Source organism: Prionailurus bengalensis, chromosome D1 (genome assembly GCF_016509475.1).
Source record: "Prionailurus bengalensis isolate Pbe53 chromosome D1, Fcat_Pben_1.1_paternal_pri, whole genome shotgun sequence".
NCBI lineage: Eukaryota > Metazoa > Chordata > Mammalia > Carnivora > Felidae > Prionailurus > Prionailurus bengalensis.
Genome location: NC_057346.1, coordinates 115,762,886 through 115,788,774, shown reverse-complemented (window position 1 = coordinate 115,788,774; position 25,889 = coordinate 115,762,886). Strand labels below are relative to the sequence as shown.

The 25,889-nt window shown below is 62.3% G+C and overlaps 2 protein-coding genes and 2 long non-coding RNA genes across 16 annotated transcripts in view; 2 read left to right on the top strand and 2 right to left on the bottom strand.

Annotated features, from left to right (window-relative positions):
- Positions 1-15,027, top strand: part of PTDSS2 (phosphatidylserine synthase 2) — a 21,223-nt gene extending 6,196 nt beyond the window's left edge. The window contains exons 2-13 of one of the 3 annotated variants that reach the window (XM_043582151.1): positions 994-1,095; positions 5,821-5,903; positions 9,733-9,800; positions 10,463-10,529; positions 11,462-11,811; positions 12,212-12,262; positions 12,563-12,676; positions 12,767-12,885; positions 13,123-13,237; positions 13,311-13,456; positions 13,548-13,733; positions 13,911-15,027. In XM_043582151.1, coding sequence (XP_043438086.1) covers positions 994-1,095; positions 5,821-5,903; positions 9,733-9,800; positions 10,463-10,529; positions 11,462-11,811; positions 12,212-12,262; positions 12,563-12,676; positions 12,767-12,885; positions 13,123-13,237; positions 13,311-13,456; positions 13,548-13,733; positions 13,911-14,070 — 1,561 coding nt within the window. In that variant the 3' untranslated portion in view covers positions 14,071-15,027. The remainder of the gene's footprint in view (positions 1-993; positions 1,096-5,820; positions 5,904-9,732; positions 9,801-10,462; positions 10,530-11,461; positions 11,812-12,211; positions 12,263-12,562; positions 12,677-12,766; positions 12,886-13,122; positions 13,238-13,310; positions 13,457-13,547; positions 13,734-13,910) is intronic. The other 2 variants (XM_043582153.1, XM_043582152.1) reach the window with 2 other exon arrangements.
- LOC122484180 lies at positions 531-12,649 on the bottom strand. Its single transcript, XR_006297552.1, has 3 exons — positions 12,544-12,649; positions 2,874-2,883; positions 531-541 (listed from the first exon to the last, which is right to left on the bottom strand). It is a non-coding gene; the product is annotated as an uncharacterized LOC122484180 (long non-coding RNA).
- On the bottom strand, positions 14,989-25,889 carry RNH1 (ribonuclease/angiogenin inhibitor 1). 11 transcript variants are annotated; one of them, XM_043582165.1, is made up of 11 exons: positions 21,975-22,171; positions 21,714-21,786; positions 19,918-20,023; positions 18,888-19,058; positions 18,268-18,438; positions 17,574-17,744; positions 17,317-17,487; positions 17,022-17,192; positions 16,620-16,790; positions 15,288-15,458; positions 14,989-15,193 (listed from the first exon to the last, which is right to left on the bottom strand). In XM_043582165.1, exons 3-11 carry the CDS (start codon positions 20,001-20,003, stop codon positions 15,106-15,108), a joined length of 1,371 nt encoding a protein of 456 aa, XP_043438100.1. In that variant the 5' UTR covers positions 20,004-20,023; positions 21,714-21,786; positions 21,975-22,171; the 3' UTR covers positions 14,989-15,105. The 11 variants fall into 11 exon arrangements, with proteins under 11 accessions (XP_043438100.1, XP_043438097.1, XP_043438099.1 ...); XM_043582162.1 differs by lacking the exons at positions 21,714-21,786; positions 21,975-22,171 and adding an exon at positions 25,766-25,889; XM_043582164.1 differs by lacking the exons at positions 21,714-21,786; positions 21,975-22,171 and adding an exon at positions 25,766-25,884 and having other exon boundaries at positions 19,918-20,020.
- LOC122484179 overlaps positions 25,560-25,889 on the top strand; it is a 28,023-nt gene continuing 27,693 nt past the window's right edge. Inside the window, exon 1 of the long non-coding RNA XR_006297551.1 lies at positions 25,560-25,724. This is a non-coding gene — a long non-coding RNA (uncharacterized LOC122484179). The remainder of the gene's footprint in view (positions 25,725-25,889) is intronic.

Genomic DNA, 25,889 nt, shown 5'->3' with positions numbered 1-25,889 from the left:
CCCTCCGCGCCTCGGGTGGGTTATGTGCGCCCCCCCCCCCCCCCCCCCCCCGCCGACGTGTCGGTTTGGGTTTGGGTTACGTCTCCGCTGTTGCCGCAGGGATGCAGTGAGCCTTCTCCGCTTCCCGGTCTCCGCGTCTGGGAGACCACATCTGCCACATGGAGTCCATGTTGATCCGTGCAGCGTCTCCTTCGGCCACGGCGGCCCCGTCACGGCGGTACAGTGGCCGCTTGCCGTGGGCGGACACGTTTCGAAGAGCCGGGGCGGAGAACAGTCTGTTTCGTCGTTTCTCTTGCCCTTTTTCCGTTCGCGGCAGCCTGGTTTCTCTCTTCCTCCGGCAGCGCTCTTGGAGCAGCCCTGCTTCTCTCCTTACTGTCTCCTCTTTCCTGCCCAGAGAGTGTTCAGTTCGTTCCTGAAAGACGTTTGTGCTGGATGTGGAAGCATCCTCACTCCGAGATCAGGACACGAGGCGTGGAGGGGTCGCGTCCTCTCCAAGCACTCGCAGGTGTTAGATGCGGAGAGCCAGGGTAGTGCCTGGAGTCTCGGCATCGGCCGCTCGCCCCGCAGTCCGGGTGCCTGCCCGGTGCGGGCCCTTTTCCCGGGGAGGCCGTCCGCTGGCTCACGGACGGGGCCGGAGCCCGTGTCTCTCCGCGGCGGACACGCACCGTCTCGCTTTGGGTCCGGGGGTCCCTTTCTCCGTGTTCCTGGGCTGTCCTTTCGGAGCTCTCGGATGTGGTCGCTTCACGAATTGTGAGGCTGGTCGTATCGTGCTCAGTGGAAACCGCCGCGTTTACCTGCTGCCCGCTGCCTCCACCCCGGACCCAGCAGGGCCGCCACCTCCTCTGAGCCACAGCCCGTGGCGCCCACCGCGCCACCGCTCTTCCCGCCCGGCCGCCGGCTCCCAGCCGGGGTTTCCGAGCTGCGGCCGTGCCCGCGCGTCCCAGGTGCGGTAGCGCTCCCGGCTCTGACGCCAGCCGTGTGTTTGGGTTTCAGGCGCGCCCACACCCTGACGGTGCTCTTCATCCTCACCTGTGTGCTCGGCTACGTGACTCTGCTGGAGGAGACGCCTCGGGACACGGCCTATAACACCAAGAGGTAACACGGCCCCCGGCCTGGCGGGTGCAGGCACCTGGCGTGCTTGGGGGGGGGCGGGGGGACCCTGCTCTCCGCGGGCCGGCCTGTGGCTCGCGGGGCCAGTATCCACTCGCGGGCTGGCCGGGCTCCCGGTGTCCCCGCTGCGTGTGCCCGAAGCGTCCCTCCCAGGCTGCCTCCTGGAGCTCTGTGCTGTGTTTACCCCTCCTCCACCTGTCTCAGGACTCCTGAGGGTGCTGCCCCTCGTGGACCTGCAGCCAGTGAGGGATTCGCACGAGTAACAGACCAGAATGTGCCTCAGCGCCTCCAGGGGTGGAGCCCAAGAGGGGTCCTGGTCACTAGTTCTGGCGGGAGGGATGGTCTCCCTACACATCCCACTAGCAGTGCCCTGGACCCTGCCTGAGTGTCCTACGGTTCAGCTCGGTCCTGCAAGATCACCCCCCATCACCCCTGCAGGTGCCAGCCACATGCCCCAGTTGTCACCGGTGCTTCTGACCAAATGGCTGCAAATCAGAGGTTTCTGTGACCCCCTTCTTGGTACTCTTAATTTGCTAGAGCGGCTCACAGAACTCGGGGAAGCGTGTTGCTAGATCACCGGTTGATTAAAAAGGAAGTAAGTGAGGGACAGCCAGGGGTGAGAGGTGCCCGGGGCGAGGTCTGAGGGCTTGGGGCATCCGTGTCCCCTCCAGGCACGCCACTCTCCCCCGACCTCCACCTGTTCACCAACCCAGAAGTTCTCAAAACTTGGTGCCCTGGGTCTTGTGGGGGATGAGTGACTGTCCCATCGCCTTTCGTGATTTGACTCAGCCTTCAGCGCCTCTCCCATCCCCGGAGGTCAGGGGGTGGGACAGAGAGTTCCAGCCCTCCAGTCCCGCGGCTGGTTCTCCTGGCGGCCAGTCCTCAACCTCAGGTGAGGGTCCGAGACTTGCCTCAGTGACATAACACAAGAAACCTTTAGCCCTTCAGAAATCCCTGCAGTTTAGGGGCTCCGTGCCAGGGGCGGGGCGGGGCGGGGTGGAGGCCAAGTGTTTCTTATTATAAATCACGGGACCACAGAGCCCGTGAGTTTGGGCATCTGAGAGTGTACAGGTTTGTGTGTGCAGAGCCGTGCTGAGCTCTGATACTGCTGCTTTTGGAAAATTTTGAGTGGGCTTCTCGGGCGTGATGCCGTCGTGCGGGTTGGGAAGCGGGTAGACTGCCTTTGTGGTATTATTTCCAGACCCGCTGGCCGGTTGTGTCCCTTGCTGGAACCCCACGGATTCTGAGGCCGCTCTCAGAAGTGTGTGAGGAAGATTGGCTGGTTTTAGAGCAGATTCCCGTGAGGTTTCTGCACTGGATGGACTCCCCCAGGCTCAGGAAGCCCCTGTTGCAACTCTGACCCACTTGCCCTGGTGCGACGGGCACCGGGACAGGGACAGAGGCAGAGGGCAGCGCCGGAGGACCGGAGGTCAGATTTGGTTGGCGGGGCCAGGCTTGTAAAGTAGGGGTGTTAGCGCCGGCCCAGAAGTGCGTCCTGAGCACCGTTCTTTGCTCTCAGGCATCAGTAGCCCGTGAGGACGCCGGGTGCTCTCTCAGCGGTGTGTCTGGCCGCCCACGAGTGCACGCGCTTCGGAGCCCCCAGTTTGTCTCCCAGGCCACAGCCAGAGGGTGGGGGCTCTGCCCCTGCGCCCTGTCCCTGCGCCGTGTCCCTGGCTCCTGGTTGCTGACATGGGGCTCGGCCCAAGTGACTTTGTTTTGGCCCTGCTGTCTCCTTTTTAACACTGCAAAGACGTAGGTGAAACTCAGACGCGTCTTACTAAGTGAAAGAAGCTATGTGGAAAGGCCACGCACGCTGCAACCGTGTGACTCTGGTAAAGGTGCAGTGGTGGTAGGGTCACTGGTTTCTAGGGCGGTGGGGGAGCCAGTGGTAGAGCGCTGGGGTGTGTGGAGAGTGTTTTGAGTGTTCTGTACGATAACTATGATGGTGGACCTGTGGCTGTGCGTTGGTCAGTGTGCACAGGACTCAACAACACAGAGTAAACCTAATGTTCACAAGTGAAGGAAAGATAATTTCGGACGTCGGGGACCCAGGAAGGGATGCAGACGGTGGCCAGACTCTCGGGGTGTCACAAACGCGTGAAACCCCCTCACTGAAGCAGCAGGAGTCCGTAAGACTCAAGGCAGGGCACCCGCCCGCGAGCGCCGGGCTCTAGTTGACGAAGTTGTTCCCGGCGGGGTCAGGTGACCAGTTCTGATCCTGCGGCCCGCGTCCTGGAGTGAGCAGCTGAGTACGAGGTCGGCGGCCGGTGGGAGCCCCGTGCGGTCTCACCGCTGAGTGGGAGGTTACAGGGGATCGAGGGGAGGATGGGCCCTGGGGTAACGGGTGGTGGTCGGAGACGTAGTAAGAACTCGTGTTTAGCTTAACGTAGGTACAGCTGGTTGCCCAGAGAAACATTTCTCATTTGTGTGTTTGCACGGTTTGTACACACAGCTCTATCGGCCGAGAGGCCCAGAAGCTATAATGCCCCAGTGGCAAGGAGCACGTCACCCCCCAGAACGTGGCTCCCAAGACCATCCTCCAGGGAAGGAGCCGGGGCTCCCAGAGAAATGGCTGAACCCAGGCCTGCGGCAGGAGATGCCAGGAAGGTCTGGGAGGGTCGTCTAGCGCCGGAAAGGAAGTGCTCAGAAAAAAGCACAACACCCCACAGATGGGGTTATGTTAAAGCTCTGATACAGGAGACCATCGAAAGGGCTCCCAATGGTCAAAGTAGGTAAATGGATACAATTTGAGCAAAAAAAAAAAAAAAAAAATCTATAAATTATTACCACATCATAATCCGAAGTATAAAATGCATATCCGTGAGTCCGTGCCAATATAAATGATAAAGTAAGTGAGGGAGGAGACAAGTAGCCCGTGTAGATAAATTCCAGATAAACATAGGTGCTCCCAGCCCTTGCGTGCAGGCTGTGTAGAGGGACCCCTCCCCCGCCAAGAGCAGAGCAGGGAGGGCACCTGACAGGTGTGTCCCAGCCAGGGGACGTCAGAGATCATGTCGGTGTGATGTGATCTTACTCCCAAAAACAAGATCGAAATCACAGAAAGCGGCAGATGGCATTCGCTAAGGGTCGTCCTCCAGAGCACCTGACCGGTCTTCAAACTGCAGGCCATCCAAAACAACGCCTGAGGCACTGTCACAGCCCAGGGGGGTTTTGACCCCGAATGTCATGGGGGTCCTGGTGGGGTCCTGGGCCAGGAAAGGGACTTTGGATGAAAAGTGAGAAAGTCTGAAAACAGTGGACTGTGGTTAATGTACCGGTGTGGATTCGTAAATTGTGACAGACGCCCCATCCCCACGTCGGGTGTTAACGCAGACCTGGGTGCAGGGAGTGGGGGGGATACTGTACATCCTTCGCCCGACTCACAGATCTTGCCAAGTGACCCTAAACACTGCCTCAAGATGTACAACCGAGGTTGGAATCGAGACTCTGACCTGGTGAGGGCAGGTGGGGCACAGGCGCCCTGAGACTTCACCTCCCTCGTTCTGTTCTGGTGGTGACTTCTCTGGGGGTCACCCGTGGCTCCAAAGCTATCTCTCGGTCGTGCCAGGAGGGGCCTCTCCTGGGGGTGGAGGGTGTCACACTGGGAGCGCTGCCTAGTGGGGGTCTGTGTGCCCCTCCAGGCAGCCCCTTGCAGACTTCCCGCCTCCCCACACCCTGCCCTGAGCAGTGGGCACCTCACGGGCCCTCTGTGTCAGCCCCTGTGATGGGGATGTGGGTCCCGCCCTGCTGAGCGCAGTGGCCAGTGTCCATCGGTCCCTCCACACTTACTGTGGTCCGGAGGCCGGCAGGAGCAGGGAGCCTGTCCTACTCGGGACAGGACCGCTCTGCACACCCACAGCAGCATGTTGCCCGGTGTGATCGGAACACACCCTGGCCACAGAGGGGCAGGCAGGAGCGGAGGGGCTGGCAGGCGGTGTCCTGTGGGGCCCGGCCTCACCGGTACCTGCCCTGGACCCTGGGCGCTCTTAGCAGGTGTGGGGGGGGGGGGGGGGGGCAGGTGCTTCCAGGCCGACGCCTCCGGCCTCCCGTGTGGTGTCGCATCGTGCGTGTTGGAGGGCAGCAGCCCAGCTGCAAACAGCAATGTGCGTCCCTGCCACGGGACTGCCGGCAGTGGGGAGGGCAGGCGGCACTGCCCCCCTCAGACCCTGCGCTGGGCGGGCGGTGGCCGTGTGAACGGAGCGTGAGCACTGCTGTCTGCGTGTCCTCCTTGCTCCTGTCCCCTCCCCCGTGCAGGCACATCTCTGTGTGTCTGTGCACTTGTGGTTGCAGCACGTCTGCTTGGTCCTGTTGTGAATTAGCCCTGTGGGGATTGCGTGGGGGGTGCTGCCCTTGCCTTGTGGGAGCAGAGAGCCTTTCAACCCTAGCATCCTTCTGTCTTCGGCGGGCCCTCGGTGCCCTGGGTGGTCACATGTGGGATTTCAGGGGCTCTTTCAATGGGAAGCACACACACTAGTGGGCACCGCTTTGCAACCTAAACGACGCACAGCCTCCACCAAGGGTCTCGTCCCGAGGGCGGGTCTGCCTCTGGCAGTTGGCCTGGGCGCCCCCCCCCCCGCCCCCGTGAGGCCCGGCCTCCTCCCTCCCTGGGGACAGGGGCTGTCACTGCAGAGGGCATCCTGGGGTCCCTCCTACCCCCAACCTCCCGCCTGGGAGACACACACTGAGGGGCTGTTTGTTCTTTGTTTGCAGAGGTATTGTGGCCAGTATTTTGGTTTTCTTATGTTTTGGAGTCACACAAGCTAAAGACGGGCCATTTTCCAGACCTCATCCAGGTAACTCGCCCTTTCTCTTTCTGTGTGTGCCCATGTGACGGTTCTGTCCCGAGCAGTCGCTCCGTGTCTGTGCTGCCAGGTGTGAATGTCCTGTCCTCCTCTTCCCAGCCCCTCCCGCCAGCCAGGGCGCACTGTCACAGCTGAGGGCGAGGGCTGGGTTTCCTGCAGCCCCTTCTTCCGTCTCTGCTCCTCACCTTGTCCCGCAGCTGTCCTTCCCCCCCCCCCCCCCCCACCATGTGCCTTCCACCCACTGTGTCTCAGGGGGCTGCTTCTGCAGACCTTGGTGCCCCAGGACTGGCCAGCGGGGTCGGCATGGGCTTCAGCTGGTGGCCCTGCCATTGACCTGCTCACTGGGTGCCATCTGCAATGAGTTCTCCTGTCTCTAACCCCCAACCCCCAAGTTGAGGGAGTTTCAACAACCCTCTGGGCCTCGGAGCTGCAGAGCAATGCTCGCGCTGCCCCCTGGTCCTGCCCCCTGCCCCCCCACTGCTGGTCCTGCCCCTGCCCCCCACCTCTGGTCCTGCCCCCTGCCCTGCCCCAGCCCCAGTGTGTCTAGGGCTCCAGCCTCATTGAGGGGCCGCCTCTGAGGGCAAGGCATGGTTGGTTTCCTGAAATGTTACAACTTAGTAACCTTTGTAATCTTAGAACCTTTGTTTCTTTTCTGTCTTAATAGGGGTGTGTATTCATTGTAGAATACTTGGAAAGTACAAAAAGTATTTTAAAATAGAAACAAAAGCCACTCACAGGAAGAAGCCACTGTTAAGGTTTAGTGTGTCTCTGCACACGCATGTACACACGTAGCATTTAAACATGGGATCCCACTCTGTGGTTCTATATCAGACTTCCTCACTTCAGGGAAACACAAACACCCCCTTACTCATTTTTTACTTGGCAACTAGATATTTAATGGCTGCTCGTTTGGTGGTCATCTGAACGCACTCCGGTTTGTTTCCCAGTCGTACCATCACCTGTGTCCGATCATTCGTGTAGCACAAAGTCCTGGGAGGAGAAGCAGCAGCTTAAAGGGCGGGACTATTTTAGGCCGTGCTGGAGGTGACTGGACTGCCCTGGGGAAGGGGTCGGTGAGCGCCGTGGCTGTGAGCTAGGTCCCCGGGTGCTCCGAGCGGTGCGGGGGCACCTGGCTGGGGAACCTGCGCTGGCTGGTCTCACCGGCCACTCTGCCCCCCTCGATGCCTGGTTGGGACGCTGACACTGGGTGACACCGCCTGGTGCCTGCCGGAGGGGCAGTGGTGAGTGCACGCAGCTGCACGGCCTGGCCCCGCGGCTCCCCACCTGCTCAGTCTTCTGGGCCTCAGAAGGGTCTGAACTAGCCAGAGTGAGAGAACACTTTAAAAGCCACCAAAAGTCACGACAAAAGTCCGGGTGCCTGTTGGATCGGCCGGGAAGAGTTCTGGAGAGTCAGCAGACGGAGGGGGGGCGGAGCAGGTCGCTTGTGGGCACTGGGCCCAGCCTGGGATCGGACAGCGGTGGGCAGCTGCTTGGCCTCTGGGCTCCTGGGAGGCCCTGCATCCCGTTCAATCTGGGGTGCCGGTCACCCGCTCCCATCTTGCGTGCTGGGCTCTGCTGCGCCTGCCTTTCGCTTTGGTCGCTTGGTGTGAGCGGCTTCCCTGCCGGTCTGTGATTTACCGAATGCGGGGGCCCGCTCTGGGGCACCTGCTCCCTGGTGGCGGGCAGGACGCCTCAAACTTGTCAAGTCAGAGCACATGGGAAGTGGTCCCCTCAGCCCTGGGCAGCACGCCATGGGGACGGTGGGGAGGGTTTTCTGGCCCAGAAACAAGGTGCTTTGTTGGGAAACTTGAATTGGCTACAGTTCCAGTTGAAGCTGGCCCGTGAAAAAGGCACCCTTCTCTTCACGATTTCTGTTTTCGTGCGTGCCTCCCTCTGGAAGCTGGAGTAAACAGAATATTGTGAGGGCTGCGGGGGCCGCTGGATTTGATGCGCAGGAAGAAAGTGGGTGTGCAGGTGGGGCGGGTGCTCGGGGAAACCAGGGGTGCACCCGTGGTGTGTTTGGGGGCGGGGCGGGCCCTGGGGGTTCTACAGGTGGAGGGGGATGGGCAGTGGGGTATGGCCAGCTGGAGGCCCTCTGATGGGGGAGGGGGGCAGCGGTCGGGGAGGGGAGCAGACGAGCTCAGTGTCACAGGGTCCGTGAGGAAGGTGCCCTCGCGTGGCTGTGGGGCGAGCGCTCCAGGGAAGCACCCTGAGTCGCTTTACCGCAGGCCCTTTTAGATCCTGCTGCAGCCTTGACCAGAGAACTTTCCAGGCTTTTCCCAGACTCCACAGCAGCAAGGCTAGTTTGTCACGTCCACTGTTCACCCCGCGCCCAGAGGCACTTGAGCAAAGCGTCCTTCGTGCTTTGTGCTTCCTGCCTGCGTGAGCTGCGAGCGGAGGTTTCACAAGCCCGAGGGTGCTGGCTGGGCCCCGGAGCCCCACACAAGCGCCTCCTTACCAGCTCCCCTCCCTCCCCCTGCCGGCGGCTGGGATCCCCAAGGCCGGCGGGGCCAGGGTCTCTTCCACATTTGTAAGCACCACCGTTTTTATTCAGGGAAAATCGTTTTTAAAACTAAGCTGGTGGTGTTTCTTTAAGCAGACACAAGCAACGGGAAAGTGGATAGTTTAGGCCGGTATTAAACAGGATTGTCAGGATTGTTGGAAGGTGAGAGTTGTCATTTGTGGTTTTTAAAAAAAAATTTTTTTTTAACGTTTATTTATTCTTGAGACAGAGACAGAACATGAACAGGGGAGGGGCAGAGAGAGAGGGAGACACAGAATCTGAAACAGGCTCCAGGCTCTGAGCTGTCAGCACAGAGCCCGACGCAGGGCTCAAACTCACGGACGGTGAGATATGACCTGAGCCGAAGTCAGACGCTGAACCGACCGAGCCACCCAGGCGCCCCATTTGTGGTTTTTTTAATTTATTTTGAGGGGGTGCGCACGTGAGTGGGGGGCGGGGCAGAGGGAGAGAGAATCCCAAGCCGACTCCAGGCTGCCGGCGCAGAGCCCCCTGTGGGGCTTGGTCTCATGAACCCTGAGGTCACGACCTGAGCCGAAGCCAAGAGCCACGTGCTCCCCCGTCATTTGTCTCAGACGATGGTTTTAGATGCTTCCTCTGCTGCTCTTTCCTCCCCTGGTAAAAATCTGAGCCTCCCCTTTCGAGGGATGAAAACCAGGTGGCCGATAAAAGGAATTTGGGGGACAAGTGGCTTTTTTCTCTGCTTTATTGAGATTTCACTGGCCCAGAACGACGTGTGGGTTTAAGGTAGACCAGATGATTGACAGCCCCCCGTCACCCCCGCAGAATTAGTTTCTTTTTTGTGGTGAGAACACTGAAGATCTCCCTCAGCAGCTGGGAAGTGTGTGTTCCGGGGACCCGCGGTGCGGGTGGAGATGGGAGTCTCCTGAAAGTTCGACAGAAGCAGGGTCGGTCTAGCCTCCGGCTTGGCATCGGAGACCGTTGTCAGTGCAACTCACCGCGTTAGCGCTGAAGGAGAACGAAGTCTCCTACGCATTCATGGTGAAAACTTAGCATGCTGGGATTCGTAGGTTTTCTTAACTTGCCAAAAGGCGTCCGGCAGAAACCTACTGCAGGTTTCCTCAGCGGTAAAGGTCAGAGGTCTCACCGGTACACACGCGCAAGGGCGCTGGCGGCCCCCGCTTCTGGCCCCCGAGGAGGGGGGAGCGGGGAAGCTGGGAGCACTGGCCGGAGGCATGGGCACAGCCCAGGCTCGCTTCTGAGTGAGGCCTCGCGCAGGCGTGCTGCCGGCCAGTGGCGGGGCTGGCGCCCCTGACGCTTGTGTTCTGTGTCTCTTAGCTTACTGGAGGTTCTGGCTCTGCGTCAGCGTGGTCTATGAGCTGTTCCTCATCTTCATACTCTTCCAGGTGAGCGGGTTTTCTTGGATAATCTGGGAGTGGGGGCGGTGCCGCGGCCCCGGTAAGCGAAAGGTGTCCGAGAAGGCTTTGCCCACCAGCCCCTCGGGAGCTTTGGCAGGAAGCGAGGCTGTGAGGGGGGCCCTCCAGAAGGGTCCGCTTTGGGAAGGCTGCGGGCACCGCGTCTCAGCAGGGTCTCTGCCCTGAGCCGCGTGTGGGCCCTGCCCAGACGGTCCCCGCTGGCGAGCGGGGACGGGGCCCAGTGGGACGGTCTGCTCGGGTGGGACGCCTGCCTGTCCCCCGAGCAGCAGGGTCCCACCCCTGGGGAGGGCGGCACCCCCACTCGCTGGTCCTGGGGTTTAGTCCTCGGGGCTTCTCCCTCCGAGCGCACCTTGTGCAGCAGGATGGTCCGGAGGGAGGCCGGAACGTTCTCCGTAGTAAACCGTGGCTCCCCTCTTGCTGGCACTGGTGTCTCTTTACTGAAGCTTTTCCTTCTGCTCAACCCCACGTGCACCTAGACGGTGACCTTCAGTTTACAAAGTACTTTCTTATTCACAAGCTCACAGCTCCCGTCAGTTCTGTCTCTCGTGGTTTGTCGCCACGTGGTGAGATTCACTCTTAGCGCGGTGTATGGTTCTGAGTACTGACACCTGTATGTGTAAACCCACGTCTAGGACACAACAGTGGCTCGTGTCCCCCAGAGCGCCGACCTGCTCTCCCTCCACCACCAAGTCCTGCCCTGTGAGAACCCCCTGGGGGCGCGCTCGCTTGTGCCTCCTGGGCCCTTGGAGGGCGTCGGGGTCATCGGGGTCGTGGGGGTCGTGGGCCATCTCCTGCTGGGTGGGGCGGCCTTGACCTCGAGCGGGAGCCGTTTCCTGAGTGGGGCTGCTGGTGACAGGCCCGTGTGCACCCGAGCACGTGTTAGGTCTGCTTGCACGGCTTCCCGGCACGACTGGCCAGTGGCTCCCTCCAGGAGAGCGCTCCTGCCACCAGACCCTGGGCGGCACCGCGCTTGTCGGAACCCTTACCGTGGCCGCCTCTCCTGGCCTTGTTTGCGTTTCTGGGTCAGCCAAGTGTCCCGTGGTGCGGTGCTCGCACCACGGGGCCGTCCTGCTCGGGGTCTGCAGCCCGCACCTGGCACAGCTGTGCCCGAGCGTGTGGGTTCGTGCTCTCTGGATACAGCAGTGCCCAGCCTCCGATCCCGTGGCTGATGTCACGGTCTGAGGGTCACTTCCACAGACCCCAAGCTGGGGACAGGTCGAGTTGCAGGACAGGGCAGTGCGTCTGTCTGGCACAGATGTGATGCGGGTCTGAGGCCAGAAGACGTCTGTCACCCGACCTCATCCTCTGCCCTGCTTCGTCCCTTGGCTGGTACTTGGGGCAGGAGTGAGGGGATGGTGTCCTGACCTCAGGCCTCCCGGGGCCACTCCCTGTGGGCCAGTGGCCAGAGGCGGCCCGAGGGAGGGGTGAGGCTGTGTCTGCCGCAGGCAGCCTTCCGTCTGTCGACCCCAGAAGTCTCCTTAGCGCTAAGGCCAGAAAGGGCGGTTTGCTGCTGTTGGTATCCGTGTCTGGGAAGGCTGACCTGATGTCGTGTTTCTTCTGGGAGGGCCTGTGGAGAGGGGCAGTAGCAAGACCCGTGACCTGTGACCCCACCTGTGTCCCCACCCACACAGCCTCCACGTGGGGAGCGTGGCGCATCTCCTTGGACTCGGGGCCTCCCCACCCCCACCACGTCTGCCCGTCCCTGCGCTGCAGGGTGTTTGTCCCCACTCGGCAGAGGCGTCATCCACACACCCCAGGCCACACGCACGCTTTCAGGACTTTAGGCGAGCTCTCCCGTCGCCACCAGCAGCATGTGGCCTCACTGACCAGGGCGCTGGCCTTGCAGACTGTCCAGGACGGCCGCCAGTTTCTGAAGTATGTGGACCCCAAGCTGGGAGTCCCACTGCCGGAGAGGGACTACGGGGGAAACTGCCTCATCTACGACGCAGACAACGAGAGTGACCCCTTCCACAACGTCTGGGTACAGGCGGGCCCTAGGAGCTCCGTGCTCGGGGTGGGGCCAGGAGTCACGTGTTTAATCAGCTCCCCAGGTGCTGACCTGTCCTGCATGTTTCTGGAACCCCGGTCGTTCTGCAGATCAGACAGGGTGGGGTCCCTCCTGCCTGACCTCCCTTCAGCTTAGCCCACTTGGCGAAGGGTCCGTGCAGCCCCCTTGTGGGGCAGGTCCCTGCGTCTCAGCCTGGAGACCCGCTCTCCTCTGTGGTCAGGGCGTGCTGTCCGCCTGCGTGCGGGATCCCAGCTTTGTCCCTGGGATCCAGTCAGCACAGCTCAGAGAGGCAGGAACCGGGCCCAGGTGCCCATGGAGAAGGAGGGACCAGCGGCTGTGGGCCGTGCACGAGGCCAGTGTCCTGTCCCCACAGGACAAGCTGGACGGCTTTGTGCCTGCGCACTTTCTTGGCTGGTACCTGAAGGTAAGGTGACCTCGTCGTCAGAAGGACACCCTGGTTTTCAGGTCTGCCTTGTGCTCTGAAGCCACTTCCCAGCCACAGGCTGACGTTCAGAGTGGTTGACTGTGGTGGGCGAGGGTCTGGGGGCCACGGCTCAGGCCAGGCAGCTGTCCAGAGAGTCGGCACGACTGCTTGGGCACCCTGGGTCCTGCCCCGACCCGCACTCGTCCTTGGTGTCGTGGCCTCCAACCAGTGCCTCGCCCCGCTCCCGAGGGGGTCAGGGGTGTCGCCCTGGAGCGGCTGACGCTCTGCCGCGGCCTGCAGACCCTGATGATTCGTGACTGGTGGATGTGCACGATCGTGAGTGTGATGTTCGAGTTCCTCGAGTACAGCCTAGAGCACCAGCTGCCCAACTTCAGCGAGTGCTGGTGGGATCACGTAAGTGCCAGCAGCTGCCCTGGGGGGGTCGAGGGCAGGATGGGACTGGGGACCACAGGCGCCCACCACCTCCCTGGCTCCCGTCCCCAGTGGATCATGGATGTGCTCATTTGCAATGGGCTGGGCATCTACTGCGGCATGAAGACTCTTGAGTGGCTGTCTCTGAAGACGTACAAGTGGCAGGGCCTCTGGAACATTCCGACCTACAAGTACGGCTCTCTAGCCTCCCTGGTCCGTGGGGGGAGGGATATCAGCCCGACCCCAGCCTGTCTAATCAGGTCCTCCTCATCCCCCGCCAGCATTTTTCAGAGGCTCTCCAGGAGCTGCCCCCGTTAGGTGACCCGGGAGGGCGCTGGGGAGTGGGGTCTCCCGCCCATCACGGGCCCCCAGCATGGCTGCCAGGTGGAGCAGAGGGGCCCCGGGCTGACGGGCACCTGTGCTCCCAGGGGCAAGATGAAGAGAATCGCCTTCCAGTTCACGCCCTACAGCTGGGTCCGCTTCGAGTGGAAGCCCGCCTCCAGCCTGCGCCGCTGGCTGGCCGTGTGCGGCATCATCCTGGTGGTAAGGCTGGCCGGTCTCGTGTGCGCGCCTGCTGGGCAGCCCGGCTCGCCACCCACCCTCCTCTGTCCCCCAGTTTCTGTTGGCAGAGCTGAACACGTTCTACCTGAAGTTCGTGCTGTGGATGCCCCCCGAGCACTACCTGGTCCTCCTGCGGCTGGTCTTCTTTGTGAACGTGGGCGGCGTGGCCATGCGGGAGATCTACGACTTCATGGATGACCCGTGAGAGCCGGGGGGCGGGCCTGGGCACACTTGGCGTCGCTGCCCCTGGGGCACGGCCACAGCGCCCTCAGCCGAGTGCCTTCCCCCGCAGGAAGCTCCACAAGAAGCTGGGCCAGCAGGCCTGGCTGGTGGCGGCCATCACGGTCACAGAGCTGCTCATCGTGGTGAAGTACGACCCTCAGACGCTCACGCTGTCGCTGCCCTTCTACATCTCCCAGTGCTGGACGCTCGGCTCTGTGCTCGCGCTCACCTGGACCGTCTGGCGCTTCTTCTTGCGGTGAGCGCCGTGCTCCCGGTGGCCTCGACACCAGCTCGGGGGCCGTGTTCGGCTGCTGTCTGGGTCCCGCGGCCCCTGCCTGTAGCCGGGAGGGGGCGTCCCTGTGAGGGGCGGTTTCGCCCTGTGAGGCGACTGCCGGGGGCCGGCCGGTGGTGACTTGGCCCCCGCTGTCCCCAGGGACATCACCCTGAGGTACAAGGAGACTCGACGGCAGAAGCAGCAGGGCCGGGGTGACCAGGGCAGAGCCGGGGGCGACATGGATGGACACCTGCCTGGGCCGGAAGACCCCCCAGGGCCTGTGGAGCCTGAGAGGGAGGGGGTGCCAGCCCCAAACTGATGCACCTCACGACTGCCCAGAGCCCAGGCCTGCTGGAACCTTCCGACAGGCCTCAGCCCTTGTGGTTTTATTTTCCCTTTCTCCCATGCACATAGCTGGGCTCTGTGGGGTGCAGGTGGCCCCTGACCCGGGTGTGTGTGTGTGTGTGTGGTGTGTGTGTGTGTGTGTGTGTGTGTGTGCGCCCGCGCGCGCGCGCGTCCACGCACATGTGCTCCTGGGGCTCCTCTCAGCCTGACCGTTGTGGCTGGGCTTGCTCCGGGCAGCTGGTCCCCTCCCCTTTCTGCACAGTCAGCCCGCCGGCCTCTGGGCCACAGCGAGCCCTCAGCACCCAGACGGACGGCTCAGGCCCAGCAGAGGCATCACGGTGCCTTCCTCTGCTCCCTGGGCCCCCAGCCACTCTGAAGCCCTGACTGCACCTCACTGGACCCCCATTAGCCCCTCGATGGCACATGTGAAGGACGACCATCCAGTGATACCCTGAGACAGCTGAGAAGGGGCAGGTCTAAGCAGGCAGCCCTGAGCCACTTCCTGGGGAGGCTTCATCTGACCCAGCAAACCTGGGGGTGTGAACGGGGCCGGAGGTCACCGGATTGGCTCCTTGAGGAACGTGGAGTCAGAAACTCAAAGGCTCTGGGCCTGAGGTTGGGAGGAGGGGCAGAGGGTCTTCGAGAGCTAACAGAACAAGTAAAGCAGGTCCTTACCAGCTCCCGGCCCTGTGGGCCCTGTGCATCGTGTGCCCAGTGCTGGTGCTGCCCAGAGGGCTGGGGGGGACAGGGGCAGGTGTGCAGATGGGCCGCCCCGGAGCTGCTGCCGGTGGGGGTGACGGGCCGCTGCACGAACCCAGCGGGGGAGCCCTGACAGCTGCGACACTGACACCGTGCCTGGTGGAGACCCCACAAGAAGGACAAGCACTCCTCCTGCCAAAAAAAGTGCTTTAATAAAAGTGTCTGAAACTTTCCCACAGAAGTCCATCGATTTGAACCCTTCTCTTCATTCTCAGCCAGGAGGTCCGGAGGGGGAGGGGCAGGAGGCCTCTCAGGAGATAATCCGCAGGCCTGGCTTGCGTTCTCCCAGGGCCTGAAGGAGGTCCTCAGTCTGCTGCGTCCAGTAGATGTCGTACAGGCTGCGTGCGCAGGGAGGAGGCCGGGTCATGGCCTCGCGGGCCATCCCCCAGCTCCCGCCCTCCCTCCAGCTCCCCCCCACCACGCCCCACTCACACCAGCTGCTCCAGCGCACAGTCAGGCCGCTCCAGGCTCTCCATCAGCCGAAGGATGCCCCGGTCGTCCATGCAGTTGTTGCTGAGGTCCAGCTCCCGCAGGCTGCGGTTGACCACCAGGAGCGAGGCCAGGCTGTTGCAGCCGCCGTTGGCCACGTCGCAGTCCCCCAGCCTGGGCAGACAGCAGGGCACAGGTCAGGACAAGAGGATCCGCCACCGAACAGGGTGCTGGCGGGGCTGTCCACGCACCGCGATGTTCATGGAGCCCTGAGGCACGTGTGCGTGCACACCGCGCGCCGAGACCTCAGGGTCATAGCCGTTCCCCAAACCTCGAACTCGGGAGCACGTCTGTCTCTGACCCAGTGGCCGGCCCCAGGCAGACACCCCGACCAGAGAGGGAAGGAAGGCGCACACAGCTGCCCTCCAGGCCGAGCGGTCAGACGGACCTGAGGCTGGCACACCCTGGCCACAACCTCCCCGGGGCCAATTCGGGTCACCAGAGGGCCTCCTACAGCCGCTTGCTTGCTCACCACCAGGTGCTAGAGCCTGGCTGGGCTGCCAAGGAGGCACCCAGAGGCCAAAGGTGGGAGGGAGGAGGGTGGCCGGAGGCACAAAGTACACAGAGGCTTCCAGCCTCCAGAGCAAGGACACCTAGGTGGGGGGTGGAGCTGAGGCCCCAGAAGCTCCAGGGCCCCTGCCTGGTGTGACAGCTGAGGTAGAGCCACGCCCCCAGCCCCGCCTGCCCCCAGAGCACCCCAAGGAGCTGGCAGCAGACCAGGCCCTCTGGATAGAAAAGCAGGGGACCCTGTCGGGCTCAGCCTGCAGGGCCAGCTTCAGCCACACCCTTCACCTGTGTCCCGCCCAGCATGGCCAGGCATCCCCAGAAGCCACAGTGAGAAGCAGAGATCCAGAGGCCGCCAACAAAGCCAAAACCTGCGACAGCAGAAGCAAACGGCTGACGGGCCAAAAGAGAGAACAGAAACAAGAACGGGGTGTCGGGCTACAGGGCGGTCGGTGAGACCCAGCAGTGGGTTCCTGAGAGCTCCAGGAAGGAAGAAACAAGATTGGGAAAATCCTCAAAGGCTCGACACTGGAGCACAAACAGGCGTCCAGCACAACAAAGGAACCAGGACCCCGGAACACAGCCGTGCAGGGCAGGGGCCAGGGGTCCCAGCGCACAAAGCAGGTGCTGCCAGGCCTTCGGGAGTCCGCGGGTTCCGGGAGTTGCCAGACGTGGCCATCTGGAGTAGGGAGGGGCCCCAGGGGGACGCGAGGGACCCCGGACTTGGACCCATCAGACTGAGACGTGCCCGGCACGCCCGTGCTCGCTCACCAGAGCACCCGCAGCGTGGCGCTAGGCTGGCTCAGGCCCTGGCAGAGCTCCTGGACGCCGGAGTCGCCCAGCTTGTTGTCGCTCATCTGCAGCTCCACGAGGTGCTTGTTGTGGGTCAGCATCGCGCTGACGTGGGGGCAGCACGCGGCCGTGAGGCCACAGGACTTCACCCTGGGAGAGAAACAGCACTAGGGTCTGGCCACGCCCACACCTCCGGGGTGCTGAGGCCCCGGAGGCCCCGCCCTCTAAGGACACGCGGCACCCCCTCCCGCACGCCTCCCCCTGCCCGCAGGCGCAGAGGCTGAACTGGGGACTGGGCCCCGGGGCACCAGCACCACTGTCATCCCCGAGGTGTCCCCAGGCCCCACGCTCCTCACAGGCCCGCCGTCGTGCTGCGCTCACCACAGGGACTGCAGCTGGCATCCAGGCTCCAGCAGGCTCTCACACAGCAGCCGGGCACCCTCGTCCCCCAGCGCATTGCCTGCCAGGCTCAGCTCCTTCAGGCTCTCCTTGGCCCTGAGCACTTGGCACAGGTCTCTGCAGCCCGTGGTGGTGATGTCACAGTCCCAGAGCCTGCAGAGCCGGGGACGCATCACTGCAGGGCCCCCAGGGGACACACGGCCAATCTTCTCAGATACTCCCCACCTGCCCGCTGGGGCCACGGCTCTCTGAGGAAGCAGGGCGGGCGCAAACTCACCACAGGACCCTGAGCCGGGAGCTGGGGTGCAGCAGCGCGGGGCACAGTGTGGCGATGCCCTGGTCACCCAGCTTGTTGTCACCCAGGTCCAGCTCCTGCAGCGAGGCCTTGGAGGCCACGACACCGCACAGGTCCTTACAGCTGGCCGGCGTGAGGCCGCAGTTCTCCAGTCTGGGGGCACAGGGGGGCCGGCAGAGCTGGGAAGCCCCCGTGGTCCCGTCCCCCCGCCCCCCACCCCCGCCAGACCCCACACTTACTTGAGCGTCTCCAGCTGGCAGGCAGAGTCCACCAGGCCCCGACACAGCGCCTGCACGCCAGCCTCGCCGATGTCGTTGTTGCTTACCACAAGCTCCTTGACGTGCCTCCAGGCCCTGAGCACTGCGGCCAGGGGCTCACAGCTGGCGGCCGTCAGGTTGCAGTACTCCAGCCTGGGGACAGGTGGGTGTCGGGAACTCTGGCCAAGGGAGCTCGGTCCGGGTCTCCTCTCCCACCCCGGGCTGCAGGGCGCATGAGACTAGAGGGCTGCTGGGCAGGGACAGCAGTGGCTAAGGGGCCATCTCCTTGCACGGTGGGCGCTCAGGGCCTCTTGGAAGCCGGCCGCCAACCACGAGCCCCACCCTGAGCTTGGGGGTCACTGGACCCGGGAGAAAGATGCCAGTCTCCCGATCTGGGTCTGCCTGCCTTCCTCCATCGCTGAGCCCATCAGCACACTTCTGGTGGCCAGGCCGCCCCACACGTGATGTGGGGCTACAGGCCACCTTTCAGCTTTTGGACCACAGCCCCAGCATCACACAGAAGGACCATCGGCAGGTCCCCCAGAGCTCCCTCTTCAAAGCTCCCTGCAGCCAACACGCTGAGGCAAGGGCTTGCCCAGGGCAGTCCTCAGCCAAAACCACAGTGACCCGGAAGTGTAGGGCTGGGGGCGGCCTGGGTGGTGGGCCCCACACTCACTGAAGCTTCTCCAAGTGGCACTGGGGGTCCAGGAGTCCTTTGCAGAGCAGCTGCAGGCCCGCGTCCCCCAGCGGGTTGTCGCTGAGCTGCAGCTCTCGCAGGGTAGGCAGGGAGCGCAGCGCGTCGGGCAGGACCTCGCAGCCGGTGTTCGTCAGGCAGCAGTTCCGGAGGCTGGAGCACACCCAGCCAGCCATCAGCAGGGTCCCCGCCAGCCAGGCCATGGCCCCCAGGGAAAGTGCCCCTCTGTCCTCAGGAGCCGGGGTGAAGCAGACACAGCACCAGCACCTCTCCCCGACCCCCTCACCTGGGAGAGCCCTGGGCCTGGCCTTGCAAGAGGGCCGCCGCCTCCTCTGGGGTCTCCAGGCAAAGGAATAGAGGGCAGGAGGGGATGCACCTCGGGGCCTAGAGGACACTGGGTCGCGAGCCCAGGAACAGGAGGCAGGGCCGTGGCGTGAGCAGACTCCACAGGGGGACAGGGGCCCGAGACAAGGCGGGAGGAGCCCCCACGCTCCCGGACCTGCTGCTGTCTCCTGCCCCCCTTCCCCAGGCTGACCCAGTAGGTCCACACCTGAGCTCGGGGTGGGGCAAGCACCTGGGCCGTGTGGATCATACAGGCTCACCTGAGCTTCTGGATCCTGCAGCTGGGGCTCTGCAGGCCCTGGAGCACCAGCCGCACCCCGGCATCGTGCAGCTCATTCGTGCAAAGGCTCAGCTCGGTCAGCGAGGGGTTGGCCTGGAGGGCAGAGCAGATGTCCTTGCACCGCACCTCCGTGAGGCCACAGTCGTCCAATCTGTGGACGGGAGCGTACGGGTCACCTCACGAAGCTTCCGCCGAAGACACCGGCACGTACACAGGTGACGTCTGGGCCCCCACACCCTCCACGCCGCACTGCGGGGGCACAGTCGGCACGTGAGAGCTCTCGTCTGCCTCCCGGGAAACACCAGAGCGGCACCAGGCGGCAGCTCTGAGAAGTGCCACGGAAAGGGCACAGCACCTCGGAGGGGCCAGCCAACCGCTGGGGCTCGCCAGGAGGGGCACGAGCGGCAGGGGCCACCCCGACCAGTGAGAACTGAACGCTGGTGGGAGGAAAACCAGCTGTCGCTCACAGGAGAATGACAGCTGATAAATGTGAACGGAATGAGGGGATTAAAAATCCGCATTAGACAAAGGCCCAGTAATAACTGTTCTGGCAAGATCCACCGACGGATGACAAAACCAGGAGGTGAAAGTCTGAGCAGAAGCAGGACGTCAGCAGTCTCTGCGTATGTCACCCAAGATATTTACCAATTACAAAGAGGAAACAGGAACTCTGTAGTGGGGACAGCCGGCAGACGCCGCCCTCACAGGTGGTCACGGTGACCAGGGGTGACCGTTGGGTGCTATTGGCAGTCGGTAGGATACAACATAGCCCGCAGACACAACAGCGTTTCTGCATATTCTCGTGAGAAACTTGTGACTCGGCCCTGACGGGAAGTCAGAAAGACTTCCCAGAGCCTGAGCAGGCTCAAGAGTCGGGTGGCCGAGGACAAGGAGGGACCATGTAAAATGTGCACTGTGCATCAGAAGCCCCGCCCACTGTGGTGCCGGGGAAGGCAGCAGAGCGGCCGGCCGGGGGTGGGGGCCCGCCTGCCGCCTCCGCGTGCACCTACCTGACCACCTGGTACTGCTGGATCAGAGGCAGGAGCTCCGTCCACCGGGCGTCACTCAGCTGCTGACACTGAATGTCGAGATTCATGGTTCGAGGTGAAGTGTCTTCTAGACAGAAGGTGGACGGAGAACACTGCAGCCAGACTCCCTCAACGCCTGATGGGCCAGGGACCCCGCAGAGGGAAAAAAAGCCCTAATAGGACCCCCAAGTGGGGGCTGATGGTTCAGAAGCCACGGCCCCTCCCTTGGCCAGTGAGCACCAGCTTTGTTTCCTTTCTTCAGCACCCTTATACACCACAGCCTCCAGGAGCAAGATCGGGGGTGGGCGGGGGGAGGCTGCACCTGCTGGGCTCCCCTGACAAAGGCCACCGCAGAGCTTGGGGACAATGCTGTGGGGCCTCACCTCTCAGCCTCCCACGCTCAGCCTTTATGGGCCCCTCCTGCCCAGCCGGGCCAGGACCTGTGCTGGCCATCGGCAGCCCCTGCTTCTCACCTGCCTGTCTGTGCAGTGCCATGGACACTCTGCCTGCCAGCTCAGCCAGCTTCTCCCCTCTCAGAACCAGAGGGCTGCACTGGCTGGGCAGGCAGTGCCACAGCCCCACCTGGCCAGAGAACCCCCCACCCTGGCATTCCAGGACCCTGGGCCTGAGCTGCCTGTGCTCAGCGAACAGTTCTCTGAGGGGTATCAGCCCCAGATGCCCCGGAAAGGGCTGAGTAGATGGGGGGTGGGACCCCAGGCCCACTGGCCCGCACTCTGGGTGGTGCACTCGTGGGTGGTCACTCTGGTGCCCATGTCCACAGTCCCTTTCTGGGGGCTGAAGACTCCAAACAGGCCGGGGCACATCCTCAGCCCCACCCTGGGTCAACCCAGGGCCACGGAGAAATCAGGCCATCAGGCAGAACTTTGGCAAAGCAGTCTGGCATGGGAGCAGCTCACCAGGGACAGCACAGAGCCTGAGTAAACGATTAACTGCCTGCTGATGCCGGAGCTTTAGGGGAGCACTGACTGTGGCAGGGGGGCCGCTGGCAGGTGAGAGCAAGGGCATCCTGCTGGGGTGGAGGCAGGGAAGGGAGCTGGGTTTCACTCAAATGCAACAGAAAGCCCAGGAAGGACCCACACCTGGAAACAATTCCTGCTGCCTTCCAGAAAGGTCAGGACAAACAGGATGACTCAACCCCATGTGAGGCTCCTGGTGCCACGACACCCCAAGCTTCCCAATGAGCAAAAACTGCCTCATTCGTGTCCCTGGCCGAAGGCAGGAGTCCCCCCTCCCAACCCCGGGCAGGTTCAGGGCCAAAGTCCCTGGGAGGCGCGGACCAGGTAAAGGCTCCCGCCAACCAGCAGGCAAGGTTTACGTGTGGACGTCCTGGCGGATGAGCCCGCGGAGGAAGCTGGCTCCCACAACCGTCCAAAGGAGGAACCCAGGGCTCGCCCAGCCCGCTGCCCAGGCCGCGTGAGCAAACCGGCTCCGCCCCCGCGGTTCCCAGGGTGTGGTCAGTAAACCCTGAATCCAGAATCCTTAGTCATCACGGGAGAAAGGGAGTGGGAGGCGGGGCTTCAGAGGGACCCTCTCTCCGATTCCTGTCTGACATCCAGGGCCTGGGCTCTCCCGAGGTGATCTGCAGTGCAGAACAAGGAAACCCGAAGCGAGCAGCTGAGTTTCCCGCCCCCGCCCCGCCCAACACCCTCCCAGGGCTTGACCAGACCCTGGGAGAACCCCTTGGTTGGGCTGTGGCGCTAGGAGGACACTTCTTAACCTCTGTGGGCCACGGATGCCTTTGAGAACCCCAGGAAAACCTGTAATGCCCGCAAAGACGCCGTATCTCCCTGCTTCGCCCGGAATCAGGACCCCCACCAGCTCGGCTGCTCCCTAGGGTCCCAAGAGGACACTTAGTGCTTTCGCGTGTGACAAATGGCCGCTGCGCAGGGCCGTGCCCGGAGGACAGGAGCCGGAGGGTTGCGTCCCCGGCCTGAGCCCACCCGAACCGGACCGGAAGGCTGGAGCGCGTCCCAGGCCCACTGAGCCCCAAGCCCGGCGGCCCCGCACCGCGCGGTTACCTGCGCGAGGCGCGGGGGGCGCCCAGGGGTGCGCCGGGGTCCGCACGAGGCCTCCCAGAGCCGCGGCCGCCGCCCTCCCCGCACGCCGGAGGCCGCGCATGTGTCCGGGGCCCGCGCGGGATTGTTCTGCGGGGCGGCGGCCTCTCGGGGCTCGCGCGCGGGGGCCCCGCGGAGGGTCCGGACGCGGGTCGCCCCAGCCCCCGCTCCCACCCCCGGCCCGCTCGCCGCGCAGCTCACCTCGGGCCGAGCCGCTGCTTCCGCGGGGGCCTGGGGCGTGGTCCGGGCCCTGTCCTGGGGGTGGGGCCACGTCCTGGGCCGCAGCCCGAACGGCGCGACTCACCCGCGCGCCGCCACCCCGCCTCGTCTCCCGGGGCACCCTAGCCCCAGACGGGGGCCCGCCCTCCATCCCTCGCGGGCAGCGTTTCTAGGCGAGAGCCGTTTTGGGAGCGGGTGCTCCGCAGGCAAAACCTAACTCGGGCACTTGCATTACAAAGAAGGGGAGGCCCGACCGTCAGGGCTTCTCTACAGCACCCCGACTCTGCCCGTGAGAACCATCACTGACGGGGAAAGGTCTTCAGGAGGACCTTGGTAAAGTTTTCAAACACGCGGAACAAGTCACACTGTGTTTCAAAAAGCCCGGGGGGCGGCGCTTTACGCCTTGCTCTCGGCCCGCGTAGGCCACCTCCTGGGGCGCGCGCGCCTGGAGCTCGTGTGTCAGCTCTCCCGCTTGGACGGGCTGCGGTGATCCGTTCAAGGGCGTCCCTCACGGACCTGTACGCTCCTTAGATCAGGGATGATGGGTGCGTTCTCACCACACCGGCATCCGTCACTTGGACCACTGCTTACCGACCACCTACTGAGTGCCAGGCGCTATGGTGGGCGCTCGGGCTGCAAGGCCAAGCAGAGCAACGTCTCAGGCCTCATGGAGCTCGCAGTCCAGTGTGAGTAAATTCATAGCATTTAGAATGTGGAAAGCGCAAAGGTGGGGAGGAGGGTGGATGATGCAGGATAAAAGCGAGTCAGGAGTGAGTGCTGGAGGGGCAGGACGGAGGTCACTTCCCCAGTGAGAGCAGGTCTCTTGAGGCTGAGGCCCAGAGGCTGCGGCAGGCCGGAGGGAGACGGGTTGGAGTGTTCAGTTGCACAAACATTGGAGAGTGCCCACTGCAGACCTAGCATGAGCTCTGTGGCCCCCAGGGGACAGCACAGTATGGGTTGGGGGTGAGGGACCTGGGAGGCGGGGAGTCGGTCCTTTGAGGGGAATAAGGCGAAGGGTTATTCAATTTGGCGAGAATATTTGCCTGGGCCAGTCCTTCCTTGGGCAGCTTGCTGGGCACCAACAGACAAGGGGGTCAGGGCCACCACTGTGGGGCGCCAGGGGTCCCAAGCGGATTCGCAGAGGTGGGCCAAAGCAGAGGCCCCGCCCCCACCCCAGAGCACGTGCAAGTTGTCAGGTTGTCATTAAGCGAAGGCAGCGGAGCAGCTCTCTTCCACCTCGATGCAGGGAGGTGAGTGGAGCCGGGAACTGGGTTTCTGAGTTTCTTGCAGAAGCTTCTGAAGACTGAGGGCGCTTGAGAGTGGAGGCGCCTCTGGGTGCAACAGTGTTCCAGCCAACTTCCACAGGATTTTGTTTGTTTCCTTCAGGCAAATACCCAGAAATGAAATTACAGGATCATTTGGTATTTTTAACTCTCTGAGGAACCTCCCTACTGTTCTCCAGTTACATCCCCGCCCACAGTGCGTGAGTGTTCCCTTTTCCCCACATCCTCACCAATAAATCTTACCCATTCTGACAGGCATGAGGTGGCATCTCGTTGCGGTTTCGATTTGCGTTTCCCTGACGAGTGATGGTGAGTGCTTTTCACGTGTCTGCTGGATAGCTGGTGTCTTCTTAGGAGAAATGTCTGTTCAGGTCCTCCGCTCATTTTTAACCAGATTGTTTTGGGTTTTTTGTTTTTTGGTGTTGTGTTGTAAGAGTTCTTTACGTTTTTTTGGATTTTAACCCCTTATCAGATATATCATTTGCAAATATCTTCTCCCAATCAGTAGTTTGCCTTCTCATTTTGTTGATGGTTTCCTTTGCCATAAAACGATTTTTGTCACAGGAGCGGTATGTGGTCTTTGTAGAAAAACCAGAAGATACAGATAAGAAAATGAAAAGCCTTAATATGCCGCCTTCCAGACACAAAGGCTCTGACATCTCTGGATATGCTCCTACTTCTCTGAATGCACAACACACGCTTTCTTAATAAAAAACGAGATATTAGAAATGGTAGGCAGGATAATAACCAAAGATGACCATGTCCTGGTCCCTACCTTATGTGGCAAAGGGGTCTTTGCAGATGTGACTGATTTCAAGGTTTTGAGATGGAGAGACTGTCCTGCATTACTTGGATAGGCCCAAAGTAATCATGAGGGTCTGTGTAAGAGGGACGCAAAAGGGTAAAAATGAGAGATATGACAATGGAAGCAGAGGTGGGAGTGGCTGTGTTTCGAACAGGGAAGAAGGCAGCCTCTAGAAGCTGGAAAAGGCCAAGAAGCAGATTCTCCCCTGCAACCCTCTGGAAGGAACCAGGCCGGTGGATAGTTCGATTTAACCCCTAGGGCCCTTTTCCCACTTCCGATCTTAAGAGCTGTAAAATAAAAAATCCGTGGCAATGTGTTGCAGCAGCAGTAGGAAATTAAAGCATTATGGAGCTCCTGTATTTTTAAGAGTACTTGTGTATACCCTGTATACGCAAACATACAGGTACACTAATCAGTATGTAATACAATCTTTTAATGACCACATTGGGCAACTGAATGTATCCAGTTCGCTCAACCAGTATCTACAGGCTGACATTGACCGTTTTCAGGTTTTTCAGGCTTTGCAGCATATTCTCCTACCTGGTTACCTTCCTGGCACACCATCCAAGAGGGTGGCTTGCCTGGTTGTGAGGTCCTTCCAACACACTGCCCACCTGGCGACCTGAAACGCTGCAGAAGTCCACTGGCTTTCCCCACACTCGCAAGTCTCCACACCCGAGTGCCAATGATGCCAGCCCAATAATGCAAAGTGCCTAGACGCCCTTTTTAAATTTCAGCCAATCCTCTGACAACCCCGGCTCCTCCGAGGTGCCGTCCCATTTACGTTTTGTCTTCCCCACGTGAGCCTTCCAAACAGCATTCCCCAGGGTTGTCGGGTGACTTGACACGGGCAGAGTTGCCGGGCGGGGAGCTGGCCAGGCCCAGTATCCTGTGGGGTGACCCGGGCAACTCCCCTCTGCCAGGGCCGTCCTCCTTGGAGGGGCGGTTCTTTGGGGAACAAGGTCCAGGATTACTCCGGGGAAAATGTCGGCTGAGCCAGTCCCTGCTTGTGTAGCTTGCTGGGCGCCAAAAGACCAGAGATCAAGTCGGACCCCAACAAGGAAAGGACAGAACTACCAAGACTCCGACCGCACAAGCGCACACCCATCGCCCCAGAGCAGGGACTCCCAGCGTGCCCCGGGAAGTGGGCCGGCGGCAAGGGCGCACGCGCGGAGGGCGCACACGGATGCCCTGACGTCATCGGGACGCGCGGACGCCCGCGGGGCCCCGCCCCGACCCCCTGTCCAGACGGCTCCCCCCCCACGACCCCGTCCCCCCCCCCACCCCAGCACCCCCGGCTCCAGCACCCAGCCCCCCAGTGTCGCTTCAATAGCGCACGTCTCTCCCGGGCAGCATGGCCGCAGCAGGGCCCGGCGCGAATCCACAGTCGACCCAAGGCCGGCGCTGGTAAGAGCTGACCCCGGGCGCGGACCCTTGCAGTGACTGACCTCCAGACGACGGACTGGGAGGCGGCCCACTTCCGACGGTGGGGGGCCTGGCCGGGGCGCCGAGTAGCTGCCGCGTCGGGACCGATGGTGGGGCGGGGTCTAGGCGGAGGGGCGGGACCTAGGC